At 49.1% G+C, this 24,663-nt stretch overlaps 1 protein-coding gene across 1 annotated transcript; it reads left to right on the forward strand.

Annotated features, from left to right (window-relative positions):
* The first annotated feature begins 1,594 nt into the window (after positions 1 to 1,594).
* Positions 1,595 to 21,566, forward strand: AQP4 (aquaporin 4). The gene is made up of 5 exons (XM_061548651.1): positions 1,595 to 1,687; positions 4,892 to 5,269; positions 11,600 to 11,764; positions 17,554 to 17,634; positions 18,573 to 21,566. Exons 2-5 carry the CDS (start codon positions 4,901 to 4,903, stop codon positions 18,921 to 18,923), a joined length of 966 nt encoding a protein of 321 aa, XP_061404635.1. The 5' UTR covers positions 1,595 to 1,687; positions 4,892 to 4,900; the 3' UTR covers positions 18,924 to 21,566.
* Positions 21,567 to 24,663: the final 3,097 nt, after the last annotated feature.

A 24,663-nucleotide genomic window follows, 5' to 3' on the forward strand; every position in this document is an offset into this window, starting at 1 on the left:
GAAATGTGGCGAGTTAAAAAGGTGAGCAAGATGGAGTGTGGAGTGCTTCCGAAAATTGTACTCGGATAGGCTGGTGGACTGCTGCTCTAATAACACGTCACGGGGTCCCTAGTGCGACGCAATTGATGTCTGCGTTTGTGATGCATATGTCACCGATTAGCACACACCCATTCGGTGTCTTACAGTGCACGTGTAAGAGACGGGAGAGACAAGAAGCGTGTCTCGTCTTGCTTCCCATGGTAACTACGAACTGTCGAGAGACACTTTGCGGCCCCTTTCTCCCCCACGTCACGTGCGTGACTCCCATGGCAATTTCACAGCAGCCCCAAACGCAGCAGAACTACCACCACCACCACCACCACAACAACAGTCGTATATGAACGATCCGAATTGAATGTTCGATTAAACAGACCAGTGTTCAAGTCCCGCAGGGGCCACTGGCAGCCCATGGTGGCCTTCAGTACGGCCCCTGATGTGCGCCCCCCGACAATACACACATCGTGAAAACACCCCCCATCATCATTATTATCGTGCTGTTGTCAAACCCCCACCTGAAGACGGAAGCTTGTGTTGCCTCCGAAACGTCGTGATTTTTATGTTATTTTTATTCTACTTTTATTCATTAAATTTTTTTTCCTACGTGACTTTACCGAAAAAACCTAAGAATATGAATCATTGCAGTCACGAAAGCTTCAAATCTAAAAATAAACCCCCAACAGTTTAAAATGGTGTGGCGGCCCTCACACACACATGCTGATGTCTTCTCGCCGAAAATGGCCCACCTCTGAAAATTAGTTAAGAACATTGAAATATAATATGTATGCTTCTTCGTCAGCCATGAGCTGTCCACTGCTGGATGAAGGGCCTCACTCATCCGTCGCCATTTCTCGCGATTGCAAAGATGCATCCGCCTGCAGCGCACGAGTTGAATTAATCCGCTCCATCTCCTTTTGGGCGTGTCAACCCGCCTCCCCGCTCCTCTGACAGCCACTCCGTCGTGAAGATCTCGGCCCCCAGCCGTCATCCCTTCCCGTGACGTTTCCTGTCACTTTTCTACAGCAAATACGATCTTCTCCAACGTGCAGCAGTTATCTTTCTGTGCCCGAGTGCGATTGCAAGCGGGGACATCGCGATGGTGGTTTTTATTTCCTTTCAATCATGCGCTATGAAGGAGGGCCATTGCACAACATCACCTGTTATATATTTTGTTTGTTTCCTTTGAAGGAAAAAAAGTGTTGTAAGACGGGTGTGTTGAGTTTCATGCTTTTCGGACCACTCTTTTGTTCGGGATTTCCTTTGGGAGATGCCCACGCTTCTGAACGACGTCATCGCGGGTAATGTACACCGATGGCCCCTCCCGACAAGACATGTCCGACGTTTCGCTCCGCACGTTGGGAAGCTTCTTCGTCAACCCTGTGCTTTAAAATAAAAAAAAAACTGAGCCACCGGTTTTGCCGGATGCGGTGTGCCAAAATAAACCTGCTTTAAAAGCCGCGTGTTTGCTTCAACCCGCTCCTGTAAACGATATACCTACGTCAGACAGGTGTGTGTGTGTGGGTGGGGCTGCTGTGGGTGGGTGCGTGTGTGCGTGCGACTATATATGTGCCGGCTCTCAGGTGGATTCTATCCAGTCGCCCGTGGGCAAGCGAGACGTTATTTAAGCAACGACACCAACAGCAACTGCCAGGTAGGAATAATACAATAAAACCCCACGCGGCGCGATGCTTCTGTACGTTTGATGTTTTCAACGCGAACTGTTGGACACGTACCTAGCCCCTCTATACACCGGTACTCATAGGCGGAGTTTGACTTCTATATTTGGGGGGGGGGGGCAGGATTTCGCTTTGTCCTTCACAGGGATCGCGGGGGCATGTAATGTATTTATTTAAAATCTTAATTTTTAACTACTGAAAATAAATGTATAAAGTGGAGTTTGGGTGGGGGGGGGGCACAGCCCTCTCCGTGCCCCCCACCACCCAAACTCCACCCATGCTAGTACTGTATATAGCTTTATATACATACACACCGTGTGTCACCTGTAAAGATTACATACAGATGTGTATGTATGTACGTTGAACTTCTTTCGCAGCGTACGTAGCCAACCGCGGTAATTATCGTAGGCGCGGCGGGGGGAGGGAAACAAAACTCGACGCAAAAATTGGTTTCTAAAGAAATGAGTTTTCAACCTGGGCGATTTAAAAGTGCAATAATAGCTCCAGTGGTGTCCTAACATGGCTCCCTGACAACCACTGCATTGCTTGACCGACGGGTGATGGAACGCATGAAAACAATAACGTCACCCGAACGCAGTTCGAGAAGATAAAGTGGTGGTGGTGGTGGCCTTGCTAACACAAATAAAAATGTGTCGACGATGACTTTGCTCACCAAAGGGATTATTGGAATTATGCGTTCGAATATTTCGGCAGCCATCGCGAGACCTCCTTGTAATGAATGCTCGCAACGTGTTACACGTCCTTTTGGATGTCACCGTCAGTCCCGTCCCTCCCTGCGCCTCGCGACCGAAACATTGTACGTATGTAATAATATAGCAAGGCGTGCGTGCGTGTGTGTATATGATGCCTATATATGAAGCCAAGGAATGGAACGTGTCCCGAGAGCATACAAGACGCGCTTGGCATCTGATAGAGAGCTGACACTCCGCACAAATAGAGTCAAGTTTATGCGCTTAATCTAAAGAAAACGATCCCTAAAATTCGTCGTTATCATCTTTAGCCGTCAAAATGTTCAGCCCGTAGGGCGACTGGGATGCACTCAGGGTAGGGGCAACCAAAAAATGCTGTCCGCATTTGCTGTAAGGCTAATGTCAAACGCACAAATGCAATGTCCGTGCTAAATGCTTACACGTTTACAATCTCCATCGCCGGTGAACCCAGTTAGTAATCAGTCTCCCGTGCAGTATGTGGATGAGGCCGATAGAAAGCTGCCTCGGCCTGCTGCCACCGGTTGGCAAAGGAGACGATGTGCTGATCGTCACGGGATGTGACTGGACCTACAAGAATGCGTCTTGTTACCGACAGCCACCTGTGTGGGTTGTAGAATTTGAAAGGATTTGTAATTTTATCGTATTATGATGTGGCGTGTGTATTTGATGTGTGTAGGGTATAGTGGCATGCGATTATTACCAATTAAAGTACAATGATATATTGTGTAAGAAGATATAACCTGCGCGGTGGGGGCAATGTATGACAGATCCACGCGTTAAAGCTTTCGTGACTGCAGGGATTCATCTTCTTGGTTCTTTCGGTAAAGTCACGTAGAATGGAAATAATAAAATAATAATAATAAAACATAACAAAATAATTCTCACGACGTTTCGGCCACAACGCAAGCAGCCGTCCTCAGGTGAAGAACAGGACTGTCGAGAAGACAGACCTGTGAAGACAGAGTCAGACTCTGTCTTCTCGATAAGACCTGTTCTCCACCTGAGGACGGCTGCTTGCGTTGTGGCCGAAACGTCGTGAGAAGTATTTAATTATATATATATATTATTTTATTATTTCCATTCTACGTGACTTTACCGAAAGAACCAAGAAGAAAAGATCCACGCGTCTAAATTTCGTGTTCCGAACTTTGGGCTGCTCGGTGGCCACGAGTGGGATTCGTCTCGCAAAACTTATCCTTGAATCCATCTGTGTGGAACATTGTGCGTTCGAGGGGCCGTGACGTGCCCTGGCGATTCAGGGTCCGGTTACATTCGGCCGCCCTGCTGTAACCTTGCTTCAAAGCGTGGACGTTCAAGATGCCGTGACCCCCCCGTTCTTCGCGTGAATAGGAGGGCCCATCCGTGTGCCGATGTCACGTTCCGATTAATTATTTGTCGCCAAATTTAAAGAAAAAAATTCCCCGCAAAAATTACCCATTTTGGGTTATACTTGGCAGGACCCTCATGCAAAGTGAGCAAAAAGAGGGCTAATTATGATAATTAATCATAAACTAAATGAAAACCTTGGGCAACGTCGAGATTCTCAAGTTTCCTCCCACATGCCTATATTGTAGAGGGTGGCCGAGATGTCTTGTGACCCCCCCCCCCATCCACAATTTAATTCTACAAAACGTAATGTTTTTTGCATAATGGATGTGAAAACAGAAATAATTAAGCAAAGGGGGGGAAAATGTTAGGGGTCAATAGATAAAGTCCACAACAAACAGAACAAGTGGTGTTAGCGAGCACCTATTGACAAGGCCCCTGTACAAAGCACGACAGAGTGGTGTGGTCAGAACCACTCCCGGCCGCCTTTGTCTCGCCAGTGTTTTTTTATCCCTCTATGCCCGGATAATTATTTAAGGCTGAGTCAACCTAGGGGGGGGGGGAGCAGGGACCAGTTCAGATAGTCGTCGCCGGTTCTGGTCGTGAATCGAACCCCGGGGGTGGCCGGGTTCGTAGCGCAGCGTAGCGCTAACCGCTACACTACCGCTCCCCACACACACACACTCCACACACACACGCCACACTCACACACCACACACTCACACACACCCTCACCCACCACACACACTCACACCACACACTCTCACACCACACACACTCACACGCCACACACACTCACATCACTCACACGCCACACACACTCACATCACTCACACCACGCACTCACCACAAACTCACGCCACACCCACATCACACCACCACACATATGCCATTCACACACCTCACACACAACACACTCACACATCACAAACTCACTCACTCACACCACACACATGCCACACTCACACACCACACACCACTCACGCCACACACACCACACATATGCCACATTCACACACCTCACACACACCACACATCACACTCACACCACACACACATCATACCACTCACACTCACACCACACGCACACACCACACACACACCACACACCCTCCCACGCAGGCCTAAGCCATGACCGCCTTCCGCGGCGTCTGGACGCAAGCCTTCTGGCGCTGCGTGGCCGCCGAGTTCGCGGGCACGGCGCTCTTCCTCATGCTGGCGCTGGGCTCCGCGATGCCGTGGCCCGACACGGCCTCGGACCCCCTTCGCACGGCCCTTGCCTTTGGCCTGAGCCTCGCCGCGTCGGCCCACGCGTTCGGCCACGTGAGCGGCGCGCACCTGAACCCTGCGCTCACGGCGGCGATGGCGTGCATGAGGAAGATCACGCTGGCCAAGGCCGTGGTGTACATGCTCGCGCAGTGCGTCGGGGCCGTCACGGCGGCCGGGCTCGTCTACGCGGTCACCCCACCCGAGGCACGCGGCGATATGGCGGTCACGCAGGTGGGTCAGGGGGTCGGGGTGGGGTGGAGTGGGTGGTGTGGGTGGGTGGGAGGGAGGGAGGGACGGGTGTGTGGGGTGGTGTGTGAGGGAGGGAGGGGTGTGTATGGTGGGGTGGGTGGGAGGGGCGGGGTGGTGGTGGTGTGGGTGGGAGGGGCAGGGTGTGTGTGGGGTGGTGTGGGTGGGGTGTGTGGGGTGGTGTGGGAGGGAGGGGCGGGGTGTGTGGTGTGTGTGTGGTGTGTGTGGTGTGGGTGGGAGAGAGGGGTGTGTGTGGTGGTGTGGGTGGGTGGGAGGGGCGGGGTGTGTGTGGGGTGGTGTGGGTGGGATGGGCAAGGTGTGTGGGGTGGTGGTGTGGGTCGGGGAGCGGTGGGAGATGGGATTGGATATTTTCTATGGGACCTAAAAGAGTCAACAGAGCGGCTTACATCGTTTGGAAATCCATAGCAGCAAACCAATCAAAAATTCCATCCATCCGTGAATGAAACAATACGAATAGAGAGTACACATGAGAGTGAGTGTTTGGGAAAAGTGAAAAGAAAGTGAGGATTGCGTGCCCAATCAGTCTGTCATTCATCTATTGAGGCAAGTGGGCAAGTATGGACCCGATCTTGCCTGTGTAGCTAGTCGCCACAATTTTTTTTTCAAGTGACATTTTAGTTTGTATCGTCCCATGGGACTTGTGGAGGAATGATTTCTCTGTAGCTTCTTCAAGCTCTCAGGCGGCATGCAGACTCTGCCGAAGACTTGGAAATTATCTCGCGCAATGCAAATTCCGAAATAAGTTTGATCCACGTTGTAAGTGTAATTATCATTGGATCACCTTCACTTCATTTCTATGCAAAGTGATGGCAGCCATCATTAACAATCGGCTCTTCAATCACTCTGAGTTCTTATACTTTGTTTCGTGAATATCAGGATGGGCTATGTGCCCCTTAGCTCCTGCAAGCCAATCTTACACCTTCAACCATCAACTCTGGCATCCCGCAAGGATATGTTTCATCCACAATATTACTTCTTAATGCCTTGTTGTATTCCGCTCACGATCTGATCCACTCATTTGCAGATATCAGTACACTCCAAGCATCATATTTGTTTAACTAACAAGCTGAGAGTTGTCGACACTTTGCTGCCTAACGCACAGATTCTTCACTGTCAATATCCACCGACCTGAATACAAGTCTCGATTTGGTTACAAAAACCTGAGCATGTTGAACAACAACAAAACACCCAATCAGTAACAATATCATGGAAGACTGTCAATTGCACAGTTCCTGCTACCGTTTAACAGTGAACAGGCTTATCCGTAGTTAAACGATTAATATGCTTGGCACAAAATCTCTCCGCACCCGTTGTGGACCGGCTTTGTGACTAATCTGGCCTGAGGGGCTGCGCTCAGCAGCCGTGGTTTAAACAACAGCAAAAAGGTGATGGTAGTGGGAAGGTGGAAAATCATTCTGGAGTTTTCTGTTTAATTTAAAGCTCCTGGAAAACATTGGCCCAAATGGCACTAAGGCGCTGGGGGACTAAATGAAGATCTGTGCTATCTGATTGCTGTGTTCAAGTACTGTAATCGATTACTCTGCAGATTGTCGGTTCGATTACTCTCACGACTTGTGCCGGTGGACGGGAGGTGACGGGCAGGGGAGCATGGAGAGGTCATCGGCACAGTCAGCCGTGTCGCGCTGGGTGGGGCTTGTGGGGGGTTTCCCTCCTTCTGGAGGCCAGATTTGGGTGGCGACCACCAAATTTTAAAGGGGCCCAGGGTAGTCGACCACCAAAGAATAAATTACAACGAATAGGGTTTTCCCGCTTTTTCTGGCAACAAAAATGACACCTTTTGCAAGGAATCATGTTTACATTAACCACAATACTTGCAGTCAAATGCAAACAAAAAACAATACTCTGATAATTTATGCATTGTCCTTGAAACTGATTGGTCCACACCAGAGACAGCTTTCTTTAGAGCCTAGTCTCATATGGTGTTCGACCAGATGACGCCAAAAGGCGCACAGTTCAAAGACAACGCACTATCAGAGTAATGAGAGCTCGGGTGAGCAGCTACATCATGGGACCTCCTTTGCCAGTACCAAAATATACTAATAGGGTTTTCCCCCTTTTTTCTGGCAACAAAAATTACACCTTTTGCAAGCAATCATGTTTACATTAACCACAATACTTGCAGTCAAATGCAAACAAAAAACAATACTCTAATAATTTATGCATTGTCCTTGAAACTGATTGGCCCACACCAGAGACAGCTTTCTTTAGAGCCTAGTCTCATATGGTGTTCGATAAATTACAACTTTAGTCGATTTATTCAACCAATCGTTTTAACTATAGACTCCCGTTTATTCCTTTGTGGTAACGTGAGCCTTGTATAGTTTAAATACAAAATTTCCTACAACACAGCACGTGATTTATATTTTAAACATATATTTTTTAACGATTTTTCTGATTCATCTTTTTTTTACGAGGCCAAAAAATTATTGGCGCGTGCGGCGTTGGGATTTTCGTTCGTTCCCGCACGTTAGATTACCTTCTTCCACGTCGCCCTTGTAACAGAGCAATGCCTGTCCGAGCCCACGCTTTATTTAAGCGCGTGATTGATTGCATCGTTCGTTGACAGCTCCAGTTACTTTGTCTCCTTACGGGTTGCCATGAATCCGTATACATCTTAATGGGTTTTGAGACACGTTCTTGTGAACAGTGTCATTGAATGGCTTTTACTCTTATATAACCGGGCTCGGTTAAATTCAATGTTCACCTTTATTTAACCAGGTCCGGCCGATGCCCTTTATTCAATCAGCTCTAAACGCAACCAGATTTACTTTGATTTATCACCATTTAAGCCGACGAGATGGTGCAGCGTCACCGGCGTTCGATCACCAGTGGTGTCTAACGCCAGCGGCGATTTACACCCAACGCTGCCCCCCCAAAACTGTTGCTCGCCTGCACTGATCAACCGCGATGAAGTATAACAAAACTACTCCCGTGACTCGGGAAGCATGGGTCGGCCTTCATTCGGCAGTGAATTGAGAAAGGGATGTACATGTTTCGATTTAAAGCTTTCGTGACTGCAGGGATTCATCTTCTTGGTTCTTTCGGTAAAGTCACAGACCTGTTCTTCACCTGAGGACGGCTGCTTGCGTTGTGGCCGAAACGTCGTGAGAATTGTATTATGGTTTATTTGTATTATTTTATTATTATTTCCCTTCTACGTGACTTTACCGAAAGAACCAAGAAGAGGATGTACATGTTTTATGATTATTATACACTAGGCAAGAGGCCAGGGAAGATTTCATTATTGCCCACTTATGTATATAAACTCGGCACATGCATCAATAACTGAGGGATCTCTCTGCTTAGAAGAAACGCCTTTTCGTGGAAAGGCCCCGATTGTGTATATTGTTTTGTCTTTTATAGTTTGGGCGTTGTTATTGATTATCGCGTTTTTGTTATCTCTGCCTGTGCACCACTGCAAACGCAGTATCACAAGCAGTGGTTAGTGATGTGCAGGGTTTAGTTAGCAATTTACCAAACGCCCGTCTATTGAGCGGTGCTCGGGACACACATCTGACAGAGACGGTCTAGTTCACCAGCATTGGTTCGAAGAAGCGGCTGACTCTGCTGATGAGACAATGGATGTCAGAATCAGTACAGAGTCTTAAACCAATGCTGCTCAAATTATATACTCTCAGAATGCCGTGCGGGATGTATAAAACAATACTTTTATTTATGCGAAGGAGTCACCATTGCTGATTTATTATTGTATCATTTGAGATAATTGTAATGAAGCATAACAGCCTGGAGTCTAAACCAAGCCTTCCTTGCCCAAGACGCGTTCCATCGCCGTGTTTGATCTGTGCATGACTGTACAACACAGCTTGAGGATGTGGTTGCACTTTGCATAGCTTGCCTACAATACCGTACGAGCCAGCAACCACTGAACTGTATTCTAGGGAGAGTATCCTCTGACCAAATCACCTGGAACAATCCCATCAGATCCTGTCACATTATTACCCAGGTTGAGCCTGGGTAATGATTTGATGGGTCCACCTTTGTGGACAAACAACAACGTCAGAACGTTGGTCAATAACACTGTGGCCTTGAAGGTAACATATTTCATAAAGAGGCTACAATGACCCTTCTTCATATCACGTAAAAAATGTTTTATTGTGCTATAAAGAAGGCCCATTGGCTGAAACGCCACCTATTATATATATGGTTTTCCTTTTAAGAGCACGGTGTTATTGACGAATGTGTAGAGTGTATTGTTACTCGTGCCTGCGCACCAGTGCCAACGCAGAAATCGCCAAATAATACCGTTGACAACCAGGTTGTTGCAGGCTGTGGGCCTACGAGGTGGGCTGTAGAGGGCTAAATTCCTCTTGATATGCAAATTCCTTTTGTCAAGGCGCTCTTCCCCCTCCAACCCAGCTTAAATATACGCTGCCAAGCCTGGTGGTGTTCATTCAGACGCTGTCTTTCCGACAGACCTGTTCTTCATTGAGGACGGCTGCTTGCGTTGTGGCCGAAACGTCGTGAGAATTATTTTATTATGTTTTATTTTTATTATTTTATTATTTTCCTTCTACGTGACTTTACCAAAAGAACTAAGAAGAAGAAAAATATATTGTTTTACAATTAAGTCGGGTCGATATTTTTTATAGGGTAACAGATTCGACTGTGCTGTTCTTGTGTGGACAAATTCAGCTTTCAATTTTTTTGGTTTCACTTTAAGATCATTAGAATTGATATCAGTCTTAATTTTGGATATGTGTCCTCTCTCTGTGTGTCCTTGTGATGTCTGTCTGCTTGTATGTCTGTCTATAGTTTTCTAGTTAGATTTTTGTTGCTATTTCTTTTATGCCTGATGATGATTGCTTGTGTTGCAATCGAAACGTCGTAATATGATATCAGTCGCCCGGTGTGTGGGAGTGTGTGTCAGCGTAGGTGCCACCATGGGTGCCACGCTGCGCTACGAACCCGGAGACCCGAGTTCGATTACCGCTCACGGCCAACAGCAGTCACGATTATTTGAACTGGTCTTGGGCCTCCCTTTGGTTGACTCGGCCTCAAATGAGCACCCAGTGCGGTGTGTGAACATCGCCACTGGGGAGAAAAAGGCGGCCGCTTGTGGTGCCTTCATAGGTGCTCGCTAACAGCACTTACCCCAAGAGTTTGTTCAGACTATACGGGGCATCTTGTCTTGGTCTTGCCACGGTGGCGAGATGTTAACTACCTCGCCTGGTATGCAGGAGGTCGTGGGTTTTATGCCGACCCTGACTCCTGTTGCATGTTCTCCCCGTGGTCACGTGGATTTTCTCCGAGTCCTCCGGTTTTTCCCTCCACATTTATAAACAAGCGTTTAGATTATTTGGCTGCTTTAAATTTCCACGTGATAAGCACACTTCGTTGAGCTACCATTTGTGGCCAGGTCGCTTCTGAAAAAGAGCTGTGTCGCTCAGTGGGCCTTACCTGGTCAAATAAAAACATAGTTTAGTGTTAGATGAAGGCATTTGGTTCTACCGCTTGCAGCGTGGTGCTACACGGTCGACAGAGGATAGTGCTGACAAATCTACTGTTGTACAGTACCAAGCTCCAGTCACTATGCTCCCCACCTACCAGCCGACACGGTGAGATCCGATCAGCAAAGCGGTGAAATATTGTCAAGTAGCCCCCCATTATCCGCACTGCGTTGGACGGTCCCTCGCTACAACAGCAGTGGATTGACAAAAGTTCCTTGTACATGTAGGGCGAGCCAGGGCTATCGTGTATATATGTGTGTGTGCACAGAGCAAAGAGGTTTACGTTGGAGGCAAAACTAAAAAACGGCCACTTGGAATGTTGCTTTGCAGGTTGACCACCAACATTGCGTCCTGCTGGAACACGCACTCCCCCACTGCCTGCCTCGCAGCACCACTGCACCCCAAATGCCAAACATGTAACTGCATGTCGGCACACACACAACAACTCCTTCCATGACAACCTGCAAATACAAAGATCCCCCCCCCTGTAGCCCTAACAGACCATTGGGACAAGTGCTGTTAGCGAGCGCCTATTGAGGCCGCCATGGAAAACGAGGGGGTGGGTGTAGCAAGCAACATGCCCGGCCGCCTTTGTCTCCCCAGTGCTGACGTTTGCAGGCTGAGGCCCAGCACCGGTTCAGGATGTTCGCCACTGTTATTCGGTCGTCGCGAGCCGGGAATCGAACGCCGTTCCCAGCGTGGCGAGCTGACGACTGATGTGCCACCACGCACGCACACGCGCACCATCCCAACTCACACACGCGTGTTCCCCTTCCCTGCTGCCCCCCCCCCCCCCCCCCCCAAGCTGCACAAGTCGCTGTCTGCGGGCCACGGGCTCCTCATCGAGATGATGATCACCTTCTTCCTGTCCTTCACCGTCTTCTCCACGTGCGACCCCAACCGACCCGAGCCGCGCATCCCGGGCTCCGTCGCCGTCGGGGTGGCGGTGATGGCGGGCCACCTGTTTGCGGTAAGCGACGTCCCGCTAATTAGAAAAACCTATAAACTAATTTGTTTTATTTTACAAAGCCCCCCCCCCCCCCGACCGGAGCTATACATAGTTCTTTTTCAGAAGTGGGCCTGCCTTTCGCACCAAGCTGGCTCATCGAAGTGGGTTGTCGCGTGGAAATTTTTAAGAAGCCAAATACTCTTGATGTTGAGTCAAAACGTGGAGGAAAAAACTGGAGGACCCGGAGAAAAATGCACGCCACCACGTGGAGAACATACAAACTCGAAATATACAGCAGGCATGAGGTTCGGGATCGAACCCACGACCGCCTGCCTACCAGGCGAGATAGTTAACATCTCCTTGTCACCGTGGCTCCCGGCGCCAATCAGTGGCGTGGCGTAGTGTGGTTGGCATGGGCCCTGGTGGGGTCCCCCACCTCCGACCCCGCTTGCTCTTCATAGCCCGGCACTTGTGCGCCTCTGCCTGCCTGCGCCTGGGTGCAGGCGCTACGCTTACGTGTCCAAATGTGGTTCTGGTGGCAAATGCGGTCGCAGATCAAATACGGTCCAAGGTCACCGACAGTCTTCGAGATCCTCCGAGGACTCGTTCCCTTCCTACACAACGCCAACTTGTTGAATGAAAGTTTACCCAGAAATGGTTCCAGAAAACACCATGAGAATAATTCATTTTAGTAGCCCAACTGCCGTTTCCATTCGGGTTAGGGATCTCAGGAAACATAAGCATCAGAGGGAGGGACTTGCACGTGTTTAAAATTCCTGCACCTTTTAAGACAATTAAAACAAAAGTAATTCTCTTTATCATAGGATTTTAAAAACGTATTTTCATTTGAGTGTCTATTTGGCTTTTGCTGTCCAAGTTAAAAAAAAACGTGCTTCCCAAGGAGGCTACACCACATATGAACCTACAAGGGGGTTAATGTTTGTCCAGCACTCAACGATAACACTGTTGTTGTAAGTGAAGACGAGACTTGTATTCAGTCCTGCCAGCTGAACTCTTTCGCACCGTACGTAGCCAACCGTGCTGCGAGGTTGGCTACGTACGACAGAGTTTGCCCTCTGTCCTTTTTCGGGTGTGATCCCCACCAGAAATCCAGACAAGGCCACGTACCGACATGTAACTGGTGCTATGATCGCCGAATAATTAGTTTCATAAAAGCCAATGAACTTGGGCAGGACGTGTCGTCAGTAGGTTCGATGGCCAACGGTTAAGAATAAGAACCAGAACACACGCGATGAAATCATTTCGTGTGCAGGCACTTGATGTAAGCCGATTCCATCACTCCATCTCCACCGTAGATGCCCAACGCTGGTGTGTTCCCTCCTTTGTCCGCCACTCCGTCGATCGTGGGTGTATCAACAGAAAGACGTAAGAGCGAGGGTTGCAGCGGCAATATTATCTGGAGAAGCAAGCAAATTAGCTACAATTCCAAACTGAACATCTTAAGAACATCCGTGTTCAGTACAGCTTTGTATGCCTGCGAGACTTGGACATTGAAAAAGACTAACGGAGATAAGATATCGGCATTCGATATGTATAGCTACAGAAAGATTCTGCATCTAAACTGGACCAAAAGAGTGACTGACATGGAAGAAAAAGGTTGCACGTAGAAGAAGACAACCTGGTGATGCAGGCAGTGATGAGAAATAACTGTTTGGACACCTACGTAGGATGGGCAACAAGAGGAAAATGTATCGTGTGTTGTTCAGAAAAATGGAAGGAACCGGAAAGAGAGGAACACCTAACGGAGAATGGCTTCACGATGGTACGAGAGATTGGCGCTAGAAAGATGTGGCGCTAATTGAGTGTATTGGCACAAGACCTCTTGGGACAGATATTTTGCTGTGACAGTTTCACCTGAAGACAGAAGCTTGTGTTGCCTCTGAAACGTCGTGATTTTTATTGTTTTATTTTTATTAATTTTTATTTCATTTTTTTTACCTACGTGACTTTACCGAAAGAACTAAGAGTATAAATTACGAAATGTGCAGTAGACACCTCCTGGCTGTCTGCCCATGGATCGTGATGATGATGATGATGCCTCTGGGTGTTTTGATTTAGCATGCTGGCCGACGAAAGAGGTGCTCACGGCTATTGCCAGTGTCTCTCGCATGGAGGTGGTGTGAAACCGGCATTTGGTCAAGGGGGGTCAAGGTCTCTGCGGAAATGCGCCGAGAAGTTTCCACTTGGAAATGGTCCCGTGCCGCCGTTGAAAATGTGAAATTTGTGGATCATGAGGTTTTTCGGTGGCGCTTGCATACAGGGCTGGAACGGTGGCGTGCAACGCTTAGTGCATCCAGTTACGTGAGAGAAACGTTCGCGCAATGTACGCACGTAATCGATGCTCACAATCATAATTACAATGCATTGCTGTTGATCAAATCGATCGATAGTTGCGTTGCACGGTGAAAGCATAAACGCAATTAAACTCCGTCCGCCGAGCGGGAAAAGAAAAGTAAGAAGTGTTTGACAATTTCCAGTTTTTCAACATCGCTAACAGACCGGTCTAAATCCATTCAAGGCGATTACAATTTCACTTGGCCGCCTGCTCAATTGGACTCAAGTTCATTTAGCCGCGTGTCGCTTACGGAGCCGGTGGAAGGGAGGGCTCTGGCGATGCCTCCTCCCTCGCCCCTCTCGGCGAACGCCGAATGGAGAGCCCCGGCACTTAATTCCCCGTGCGATCGCAGCATCACGTCTCGTCCTAGTAACCGACCCGCTCGATTTTGCCCTTTATCTGCCAAGCGGCCACTGGTAATCTCCCTTCCTTCGACTCCTCCGCGGTTCATCCCACCTCCCCCTCAAATCCTCCTACCCCCCCTCCCCCCCATCCACCTTCCTCGTCCTACTCCCCACACCGCCCCTTTAACTCGCCATCCTTTCCAATCACCCCCCCCCCCACGCCTCCCCGCCCCCCCCCCCGCACCACGTGTGAATCTTAACGAGGTGTCATATCGGAGCACCCAGCATGGGGCTTTATGATTTTTTTGTTCTTTAAACACGAAAATCGTCGTCCTCTCTCACACACATTTTTCTTTTTAAATCCCATTTGTGCCAACGGGAGTGGTGTCACGAGACGAAGCATCAGTCTGGAATCGCTCGGGAGAGCGGCGCTTCGCCCCCTGTCAGAGAGCCGTCACAGTGCGCGCGTCAAGCCACGTGTCTTAAGAACCGCGTGGTTTTATTTTTGGTTCGAACACGACCCCCTGAAGCCACAAGAGGCCGCTACGTATCGGTGAATCGGCAGAGACGTGGCGGGCGTCCGAGCGCGGGGGGGGGGGGGGGGGTGGAGGCGTGGATCGTTACACCCACAATTGTTGTAATTGTTATGATAATAAGGCTACGGCCCACGGCCACACTTTGAAATGTCCCGCAAACCGATATTTATCTGTCACCGAGAGCGTCGCAGCTGCTCTGATCGGGCACTCGAGGGGAATCATCTGGGGCCGGCAGCACGCCCAGTGTCCCCCTAATTCCCATTCGCGCTGAGTCACCTGTTGACCTTCAAGTGTTTCTCGGCCGCACACACACACAGCGAAATAGCGTACAGTCCTCACGCGATTCAAGTCTCCGCGGTGGCTCTTGCGCGCCTGTAGACCGGCACTGTGCGGGCGAGGGTTGGTGGATCACGCAAGTGTTTTGCGGAGTTCCCCGTGGGTGTCGAGGGGCCATGCAATGGCGTGTCAGGAGGAGGAGGTACGGCAGAGAGCAGACTGATTTTCTCCTAAAACTCCCTTCCCATGGGTCTCGAGCAAACATACCATGGCACGCCAGGAGAAGGCGGTACGGCAAAACGTGGACTAATATCATCCCTCCTTTCCGTATGGGATAGGGTATTGCTCCTCTCACGTGCATGACTTTTCACCTGATGCTCTGGTTCCCTCCCCCCCCCCCCCCCCCAATCTGCAAAAACACTCAATAACTGGCTAAAAATATCTTAATTGGCAAATTTGTGACCGCAAGATGCAATTTGTATGAACGACGACGACGCCACACGGTATACAACGAGAGCACTGCCTGAAAACGTTGTGAATCTTTACCGCCAACGAGCGCGTGGCCCCCGCCAAATGGTGTATGCAAATTCTATTCGGCCATCTTTAATGATATCACATTGCGAGGCGAGCAGTTCGCGAAAGGCGTGCCATGCCGACCGGTACGTCGATGGATCAGAGTATTTATTCGTACTGAAGGAATCCGATGAGCTATAAAGATCTATTTTCACAGATGTCTGGGAGGGGCTGGTCAGAATGTTACACAACAAAGAGTACAAAAACACGATAGGAGTGCACAGCATATAAAAGGTAAAGAAATCACTTAAAATATCTACACATTTTTCAGAAGCGACCTGACCATGAAAGATAGCTCAACGAAGTGGCTTATCAAGTGGAAATTAATAGCAGCCAAATCCTCCAAACGCATGTCTCTAAATGTGGAGGGAAAAAACTCGAGGACTCGAAGAAAAATCCACGTGACCGAGGGGGCGTCAGGGTCTGGATCTAAACCACGATCTCCTGTACACCAGGGGAGGTGGTAAACATCTCGCCACCGGGGCAGTGGTTCACATCTCGCCACCGTGGCACCCTTAGCCTCACACCATCAATCAAAAAGGGCATAGTGCTCGCTTGTAAAACTGGAAAATCAAGCGATCAGAAAACAGTTCTGTACTCAACGTTAAGCGACGGTTGCAAATAAACTCGAATTTCGAAAAAGCAATTGTCGAATTCCATTCGTGAGAACGAGCGTGCACTCCCACTTAAGCTCCGCGGATTGAGTGATTTGGTCAGTTTGTGCCTATTATTTAGCACATCGGGAGCCTGTCGAGATTTATTGTCTCCTCGGCAGAAAATACCTCGTTCCCCGTGGCTGTGTAAAACGAAGCCATCTGAGGCACACGCAGCAAGAGGCTTGCTGTGTTGGAGAGTGGCTGGCGACAGAGTCGCCCTGGGAATGTTTTCGCCCGGCAGTGGATAGAGAATGACGGCGGCCAACAGCGTTCCGAGGCAGATGCGTCGTCCGCCTCGATTTAGAGCGCTCCCAACATTGAGTGCTCTCCTACACAAATTGTGGGGCACCGCAGTGGCGAGATGTTAACTGCCTCGCCTGCTATGCAAGGGTTCGTGGGTTCGTTCCCGACTCTGGAGTTTGCTTGGTCTCCCCATTGCCACGTGTATTTTTTCTCCGGGTCATCCGGTTTTTCCCTCCACATTTAGAATTGACATGCATTCCGAGTGTTTGGGTGCTGTAAATTTCCACGTGCTAAGTCACTTCGTTGAGCTGTCATTTGTGGCCAGGCTGCTTCTGAAAATGAGCTATATAGCTCAGTGGGCCTTACTTCAGTGTAGTTGGACCGCCTGGACATTCAATAGCAACAAGAATTATAACGAACTCCCCCTGCTGCTGCTCTATATAAGAACGGGAGACACAGCAGAGCCTCACCATTCTGGCGAATTGCCCGATGATGCTGGATGCAATTACCAGCGAAACGTCGTACTCAAATTGTAAATGTTGTGGTTTCACGCTTCAACACACCGGTGGGCTAAAGCAGTGAACTATTTGTCTTTTGTCAACGTGACACTTTTTTACTGATTGGTCGTGTCGGGTGGTGGAGGGTTACGACACATTTATAAATAACGCGATCTAAACCCAAAAACGTTGATTATGAATATTGGTCGCGAAAGCCTACGTGTTAAACGAACTCCCCCCCCCATAACCCCCTGACACCATTCTACCCCCCTCCCCCCCCCCCCCCGTTTCTGCTCCCCTCTCCTGCACCAACCACATCTATCGCGCAGATCCCGTACACGGGCGCCAGCATGAACCCTGCGCGCTCGCTGGGACCCGCGATCGTGTCCGCCAACTGGGACCATCACTGGGTACGTCCGCACCCGTCTGCTCAAGGCCCACGTGCTCCCACCCTCCCCTCCCCCCGTGACCCCCTCGTGCGCCCACCCACACAGAGGAGCCATGAGCAGTGTCGGTGTGATCTCTGGTGGGGAAAAGGTGCTACAGTTTTGAGAGCCATTTTAGCGTTTATTTTTTTTACACTCGGCTCTTGGGTGTCTGCGGGCCAAAACGATAATGTGCTTTGATAATTGTTTTTTTACCCTTTTTTCTGGCAACAAAACTGACACCTTTTTTACAAGGAGTCATGTTTGCATTGACCACAATACCTGCAGTCAGAATGCAAACAAAACACACAACTCTGATAATGTATGCACTGTCCTTGAAATTGATTGGTCCACACCCGAGACAGCTTTGTTTAGAGCCTAGTCTCACATGGTGTTGGACCAGATGCCGCCATAAGGCGCACCTTTTTTTGTCGATCAGACAAAACAAAAAAAACATGCTCGGTTATTCGGCACTTAGATTTTATGGCCCTTTTTGGACAAAAAATATAACATATATTAATTACACCTTTAACCCGTGTAACATAACTCCCATAGTGTACTACTGTGTTCACAGACACAACAAAAAAACACCCTCAAAAACTCATTGCAAGATCCCACCCATCAGTCACATCACACAGATCACTCTCTGTAGCCCAACACGTCAAAAAGGATGGAACACCCTTCCACCCCCCCCCCCCCCCCCCCCGTCGTCAACTGAGCGTAGCCAAATTCCAGCCAAATTCCCGGCATAAATCAGGGCCCTGACGATGTGACGGTGGCTGGATGAGCCATTCCCTTCAATTGCACATTTTCGGGCCCTATAGATCGCCAGTTTCGCATTGTTTGCGATAACGTTCACCAAGCCCTAATATCTTTGGTGTCTGCATTCCCTCCCTCCCTCCCTCCCTCCGTCCCCGGCGCAGCTGTACTGGATTGGCCCAATGCTGGGCGCCGTGCTGGCCGGCGCCGCTTACGAGTACCTGCTGTGCCCCGACCCCGAGATAAAGCGCCGCCTCAAGGAGGCCTTCTCCCGAGCCTCTCCCGCCCGCCAGCACTCGCAGGGCGCCAAGTACGTGGAGATGGAGGAGGCGGGCGGCGGGCGCGAAGACGGCAACCTGGTGTTCAAGCCCGGCTCGTCGCACCTCGCCGAACGCCCCGAGTCGAAGCCCAACAACAACAACGGCGGCGTCGGTGGCGCCGGCGTCGGTGGCGGCGGCGGCGCCAGCCACAACCACGGCAACGTGGCTGGTGACCTGGGATCGTCCAGCGCATGACTACGCGGCCCTGCCGAGCGCGGGTACAGGGCCATCGTGCAAGAGCTGCAAGCTCGCTTTGCGGCGATCAGAGAGACCACCGTGTGAGAGGTGGCATTTGTCACTTTTTTTCCGAGCGGGCGTTCTCGAGACTTCTGAACCTTCCACAAAAAAAAATGTTAAAAAAATATATAAAAGTGATTTCTTGCCCAGGACGGCGCTCGTCTGTTTACAGCCCTGAGGCAGTGGTGGAAATTCCATATTCCTATGGCGGGGGAGGGCGAGTCTACGCATAGGACGACCACTGTTGACTTCATCACAAAGTGGTACTGTTTGTATCCACCGCAGAGGAATGATGGGCTGAGTCAACCTCTCCCCCCCCCCCAACCAGGATTTGAACTCGCAAACTTCCGATTGCGAGCCGATCTCACTGCCGCTGTTCTACTTGCCCCAGCTCGCCACACGCAACCTAAACGCCGATCATGATTATCAATAACGCTGCGATATGGCCAGGCCAAATTCTATTTGAAATTTGTCATCTTTTTTTTGTTTTTTAAAGCGTAAACCTGCGTCGACTCGTTTACGTGTGAGGAATGGCCCCGTGGGGGTGGTTGGGTGGGGGCTGGAGGGTTCTGACCCCCCTCCCCTGCTAGAGGCTCAGTATGGGGGGGGGTGGGCGGTTCTAAACCCCTCCCCCCTGCTGAAGGCTCGGCCAGCCTGCTTCATGCGTTCATGGCCGTAGTCGAAGTCAATAAATATTGCCGCGACAAATACTCTGTACAACGAAGCAATAGGCATCACTTCCATAGTATACACAGCGGGTGAGAGCCAGAGCGGAATGCACGATAGACGTTAGAGTCCATGCCGTTACTCATTCAGTCTAGCATTTAACATTTGTTTCGTGTTTGTTTGATCTTTGGGCGCGTCATGACCCCGTGCATTTGTTATCCGCGCTCTCTTTAAACCGGGCCGCACTGCGGCAGCGTTGTTGAGGAGCATGCGTTATTTATTTATTTCCGTCGTGCAACTACGTATGTTAAAAAAAGTGCTTTCAGTTGACATGTGTAACGGGCAGGACACGGTCACTGTGGTGGGCGGCGGTGCATCGCTTTGTCGGCGAACAAAAATTGTCTTATCGTGCGCGCATCGAGTGGTGGCGTGCGGGAATCGATTATTTACGGATTACGACGACGACGACGACCACACTATGCCAATGTTGCCCGAGAGCTAAAGGGGGCAAACTAAACTGTGCAAACGATGGAAAGCAAACGACGAGGAGTCCGAACCAAGCCGGAAAAGAACAATGCCCCCCGAGAGACAGTGATTGAGTTGAATCATGACCCCCAAATAGTGACGACTCGTGGAGTTGGTAGGTGACGTGGTAGGAGGTCTTGGGTCAGGGTGGCCTGAACCTCAAGCCACCGTGGTCTTTAAAGTCCACTGAGTGTAGCGCTTTGGTAACTTCTCCAAATCAATTGCGAGAACGCGGACCAGCAAACCCACTCACCAGACTTGTCAAATTACGAGAGTGGAGAAGTAGCGTCGCCAGCATGGGCCCTGGTGCCTGAAACTAAAATTGGGGGCACCCTATTCCAACTTCCCCCCCTCCCCCCCATTCTCCGTCTCTTGGCATCTGGGCAACCCGTTTTGCCCGTGGGCCTCTGTGCAGTTGCACCGCCTGCTCACACAATAGCGAGGCCGCTGCGTGACGCGCGTGGCAGAGAGATGAACATAACACTTGAACGTTGGTGTCGGCGCACGACCTCAAGGTTTGTGGGAAGGTCGTTTGTGACGTGCCCGACCCGCCAGCGGGTGTTAACGGGGAGCGATCGTCATTTCCGTTGCTAAAGTGCCGAGCTCGCACGCTGCCGACGGGAAACTGGCGTCCAACTTGTCGCTGCGTTGCACGACGGTGAGCAATAGGCAGCCAAGTCGATCCGTTCGTGTGCACCGCTGCCGTTGAGCATGCACGTGTCTATTTTTGTTAAATATTCTTTCCTCGGCAGATTTTTTTTTTTTTACCCAATGCAAAGGGTGTAGCCTGCTACGCATACATGGAATACAATGAACGGGTTTAGCGCCATATTATTAGATAACGCTGTTATTAACTTGCTAAGTCTTGTTAGATTTTAGTTTCTACAGCAGGGAGATACTTTACATGCACAATATATATTTGGTCGGGGATATCATGCATGTATCTGTCCCGATCGCCTTCATCCCCACATTATCTACAGTCGTAAGATTGATGTCAAACAGAGGCTTTCGAGCTCCCAGCTGTGACTGGTGGGAATTTACATCGCGAGCACGTGCAGATTTTACGAAATCGCGATTTGAAGATTCCCATTTTGCACCACGGCAATTGGAAGTCCGAGGTTCTGCCGAGTGATGGTGGCACGCCGACGTCCAGAATAAAACGCCTCATTCGAGACCCAAATGGTCGCATCTCCTGACTTTGGCATCCCTCAGCGACACCGGTGGGGTAACCATCGACCGCATCGGAACATCAGCAGGCCGATGACGCGCATCTCCTTCGTTAATGGAAAATTAAAGACGCAGGCAATGGTAAGTGCACGGCCCCTTGATGAACAAAAGCTTTCGTGACTGCAGGGATTCATCTTCTTGGTTCTTTCGGTAAAGTCACGTAGAAGGGAAGTAATAAAATAATAAGAGTAAAACATAATAAAATAATTCTCACGACGTTTCGGCCACAACGCAGGACGGCTGCTTGCGTTGTTGCCGAAACGTCGTGAGAATTATTTTATTATGTTTTATTTTTATTATTTTATTACTTCCCTTCTACGTGACTTTACCGAAAGAACCAAGAAGATGAACGTGGTGAGCTTCTTTGAACGGAGGAGCAGAAAAATTACATGAACTCTCTCTCTCTCTTGGAGCCCGCTCTCGTCATTGTTCGCAGTCCTCGACATTGGCATTTAGCTCCCGAACATTTTGCCGTACGCAATAATATGAATAGTACGTGATACGCTTCGATGTAAATAGCCAGAGGCATGACCGACGGTCAAACTAAAGTAACGTCAAAAGAAAGGAGCTGAAAAGTGGTGGGAGAAACGTCCCAAGACAATCCAGCATGGCGGTCACGTGTTCGCTTATGCTATGCACGGCGCCTTGATGAACAAATGCAACATTGCACAACTTGCTGGTGAAGTTACGTCTTACACTGTCATTTCGAGGTATGAATATCCAGGAGGTGCTCGGGAAAAACAACAACTACCTGTTGAGAGATTTGGAATTTCATAAACGAATGGGATAATCGATGTTTGTGTGTATGTGTGTGCGTTGCATCAAGTGTGGGGAGCGGTGGCTCAGCGGTTAGCATGCAGCGCTACGGACCTGGCCACCCCGAGTTCAATTCTCGCTCAAAGTCAACTCCAGTGACGATTATATGAACCGGTCATGAGCCTCCTCGAGATCGAATCAGCTTCAAATGAGTACCTGGTGTGCTGCGTGAACATCGCCAATGGAGAGACAAAGGCGGTCGGGCGTGGTGCTGGCCACCCACCCGCTCGTGTACCTTGCCGACCTTCATCGGTGCTACTCACTAACAGCACTTGCCAAAACAGTTTGTTAAGGCTATACGGGGGATCTTTGTCTTTTTGCATCAGGAATGGTGATATAGCATTGCATCAATTAATCGAATACCATCGATCATTAAGGACCGCGATCCATGACGCTCCGTCTCCGGCTGTCCGAAAATCAAGGATTTTTGTTGGTGCATGCAAACTGTAAGCAATCTAGCATAACGAACAAATTATACAATAACAATACAAACAATATACACACTTTTTCTTCGCGTGTATATTGTTTGCTTGAAGTCAATATACGCACACACGAGACGCGAACAATCGATTATTGCATCACATTGTTTACCGTCCATATCAATGGAATCATGGATTATTCGCGACACCCTAATTAAAAGCCATGTACTGTATATGCAGAACTCCATTCTGTGAGTCCACAAGTAAGAAAGCACGCATCTAAATGTGTTCATCCATCGGCTAATATCGGCTTCTCTGGGCCAATATTAATCCGGCAGCATTTGTTCAAACGAGCAAAAATCTTTGCCAGTTTTACCACCTTCTGGGTCTCACCGGCAGTCGGTATTGTGAAGCAAACGCTGCTGGATTTGTCCGCACACTCCAGAAAACCATCAGACGCTGTCTGTGCAAGGCAACAGAAATATGGAGTTTTGTATGTCTTCCATTTTTCACGACGTTGGAATTTATGAGGTCCCCATCCCCCCACCCCATTATTCTCCCAGGGATCTCACTTCTAATTTAGTTATTGCGTCCAGGAATGTGTTCTTTTTGAACATACCTTGCATTAGATGTCGATTAACAAAGGACATCCATCACATTAATTACGCCCAATACGTGACTGCCGTTGCTGGGTGGGAGAGGAGTGTACGTTAATTGACGCGTACTTATTTATGAATACATTTTCTTTTTATATAGACAACAAAAACTTGTAATAAAAATAAATAAATGCTTTCAACACTGTTTCAGGCGTCACTCGTTTGGCTTAATGACTGTGTGTGCCGAGTGATTATTAATTGCAGAGCTCGCTATAAAGTGACGAATATGAAACGCGTGGACTGTTGTGATGTTTAATAGCGTTCTATTGTGATTGGTGTGTTGTCCTTGCCCCTGCACCTCCGATTAGCGCGGCTGGCTACGTACGGTGCGAAAGAAGTTCAACGTGCATACATACATACTAGAGTGGACGGTTTTACGCAATGATCCGTGTTTTTTTAAAAGGAGGCAACGAACTGGATGTCTGTAAAAACAAAGAGCTTCATAGCTCATCCAATTTCTCCAGGATAAATAAAGATTCAAATTCTGAACTTGAATAATGTCTCCGGTAAGTACACACAAAAATAGAGATTTCGGTTTAATACTCAAATGAATAGATCAACGACCGTTCAGTTACGTTATAAATGAAACGAACGTTTTCCTTAATGCTCACAAATTCCCTGAAGAGAGATGTTTGACAGTGGCCACCCCCCCTCCCTCCCAAAGTGCCCCCTCTGTGGGGGGCCATAAAATAGCAAAGTCAACTGAACTTTAATTTTTCATTTCATTTAATTTATTTGGTATAGCCCTGTGAGCCATGCGGCTCTAGAACGGGTGCAACCGCAACAAACAAAAAACATGAACAAGAAAACATCTTAAAGTGACTATGTGCCTATGTGCAAACAGAAAATCCAAGAAAAGACAGAAAAATATTGCAACTGAATGACACAAAGGCAGAAGGGGTGGGGGGGGGGGCGTCCCATTACTATTAACTCAATAATAACGTTTAGTAGACCTTGGTCGATCCACTGTTGGATTGATTGGGGGGGGGGGGGGGGCTACCCCAACACCGATGAAACTCCAGCTTTTGATCTCGGAGCAGGCAGGCACTGGAGCCTCGCACTCCAAAGCGGCGTTCCGCCACATCGAGCCGTGTGTGTGGCCGCACACGTGGAGCGCGATCTTCTCAGGATCGTGGTACGCGCCGGAAAGTAAGACGCGCCCTCCCCCCTCTTCCCCCCTGACTTGTTCCCCGTGTCAAATCTTCATGGTTGTGTTCACACAGGGATTAATATCTATACATATATTTTACTATATATGGCCTTTGACAGACTGTCGGGGCAAGTCCTTCTTGCGAGTAGCACTTATACGAACAAAGGCCAATAGAAAGATCCCCCGTATAGCCTTTAACAGACTGTCGCGGCAAATTCTGTTAGCGAATAATATAATCA

Source organism: Lethenteron reissneri, chromosome 9 (genome assembly GCF_015708825.2).
Source record: "Lethenteron reissneri isolate LAM-NWPU_2019-01 chromosome 9, ASM1570882v1, whole genome shotgun sequence".
NCBI lineage: Eukaryota > Metazoa > Chordata > Hyperoartia > Petromyzontiformes > Petromyzontidae > Lethenteron > Lethenteron reissneri.

Bases quoted from the DNA above. Each gene is read 5' to 3' on its own strand.
- AQP4 (XM_061548651.1), top strand. From the start codon at position 4,901: ATGACCGCCTTCCGCGGCGTCTGGACGCAAGCCTTCTGGCGCTGCGTG. The intron at 5,270-11,599 runs GTGGGTCAGGGG...CCCCCCCCCAAG, and splicing joins GCGATATGGCGGTCACGCAG to CTGCACAAGTCGCTGTCTGC. The intron at 17,635-18,572 runs GTACGTCCGCAC...TCCCCGGCGCAG, and splicing joins CCAACTGGGACCATCACTGG to CTGTACTGGATTGGCCCAAT.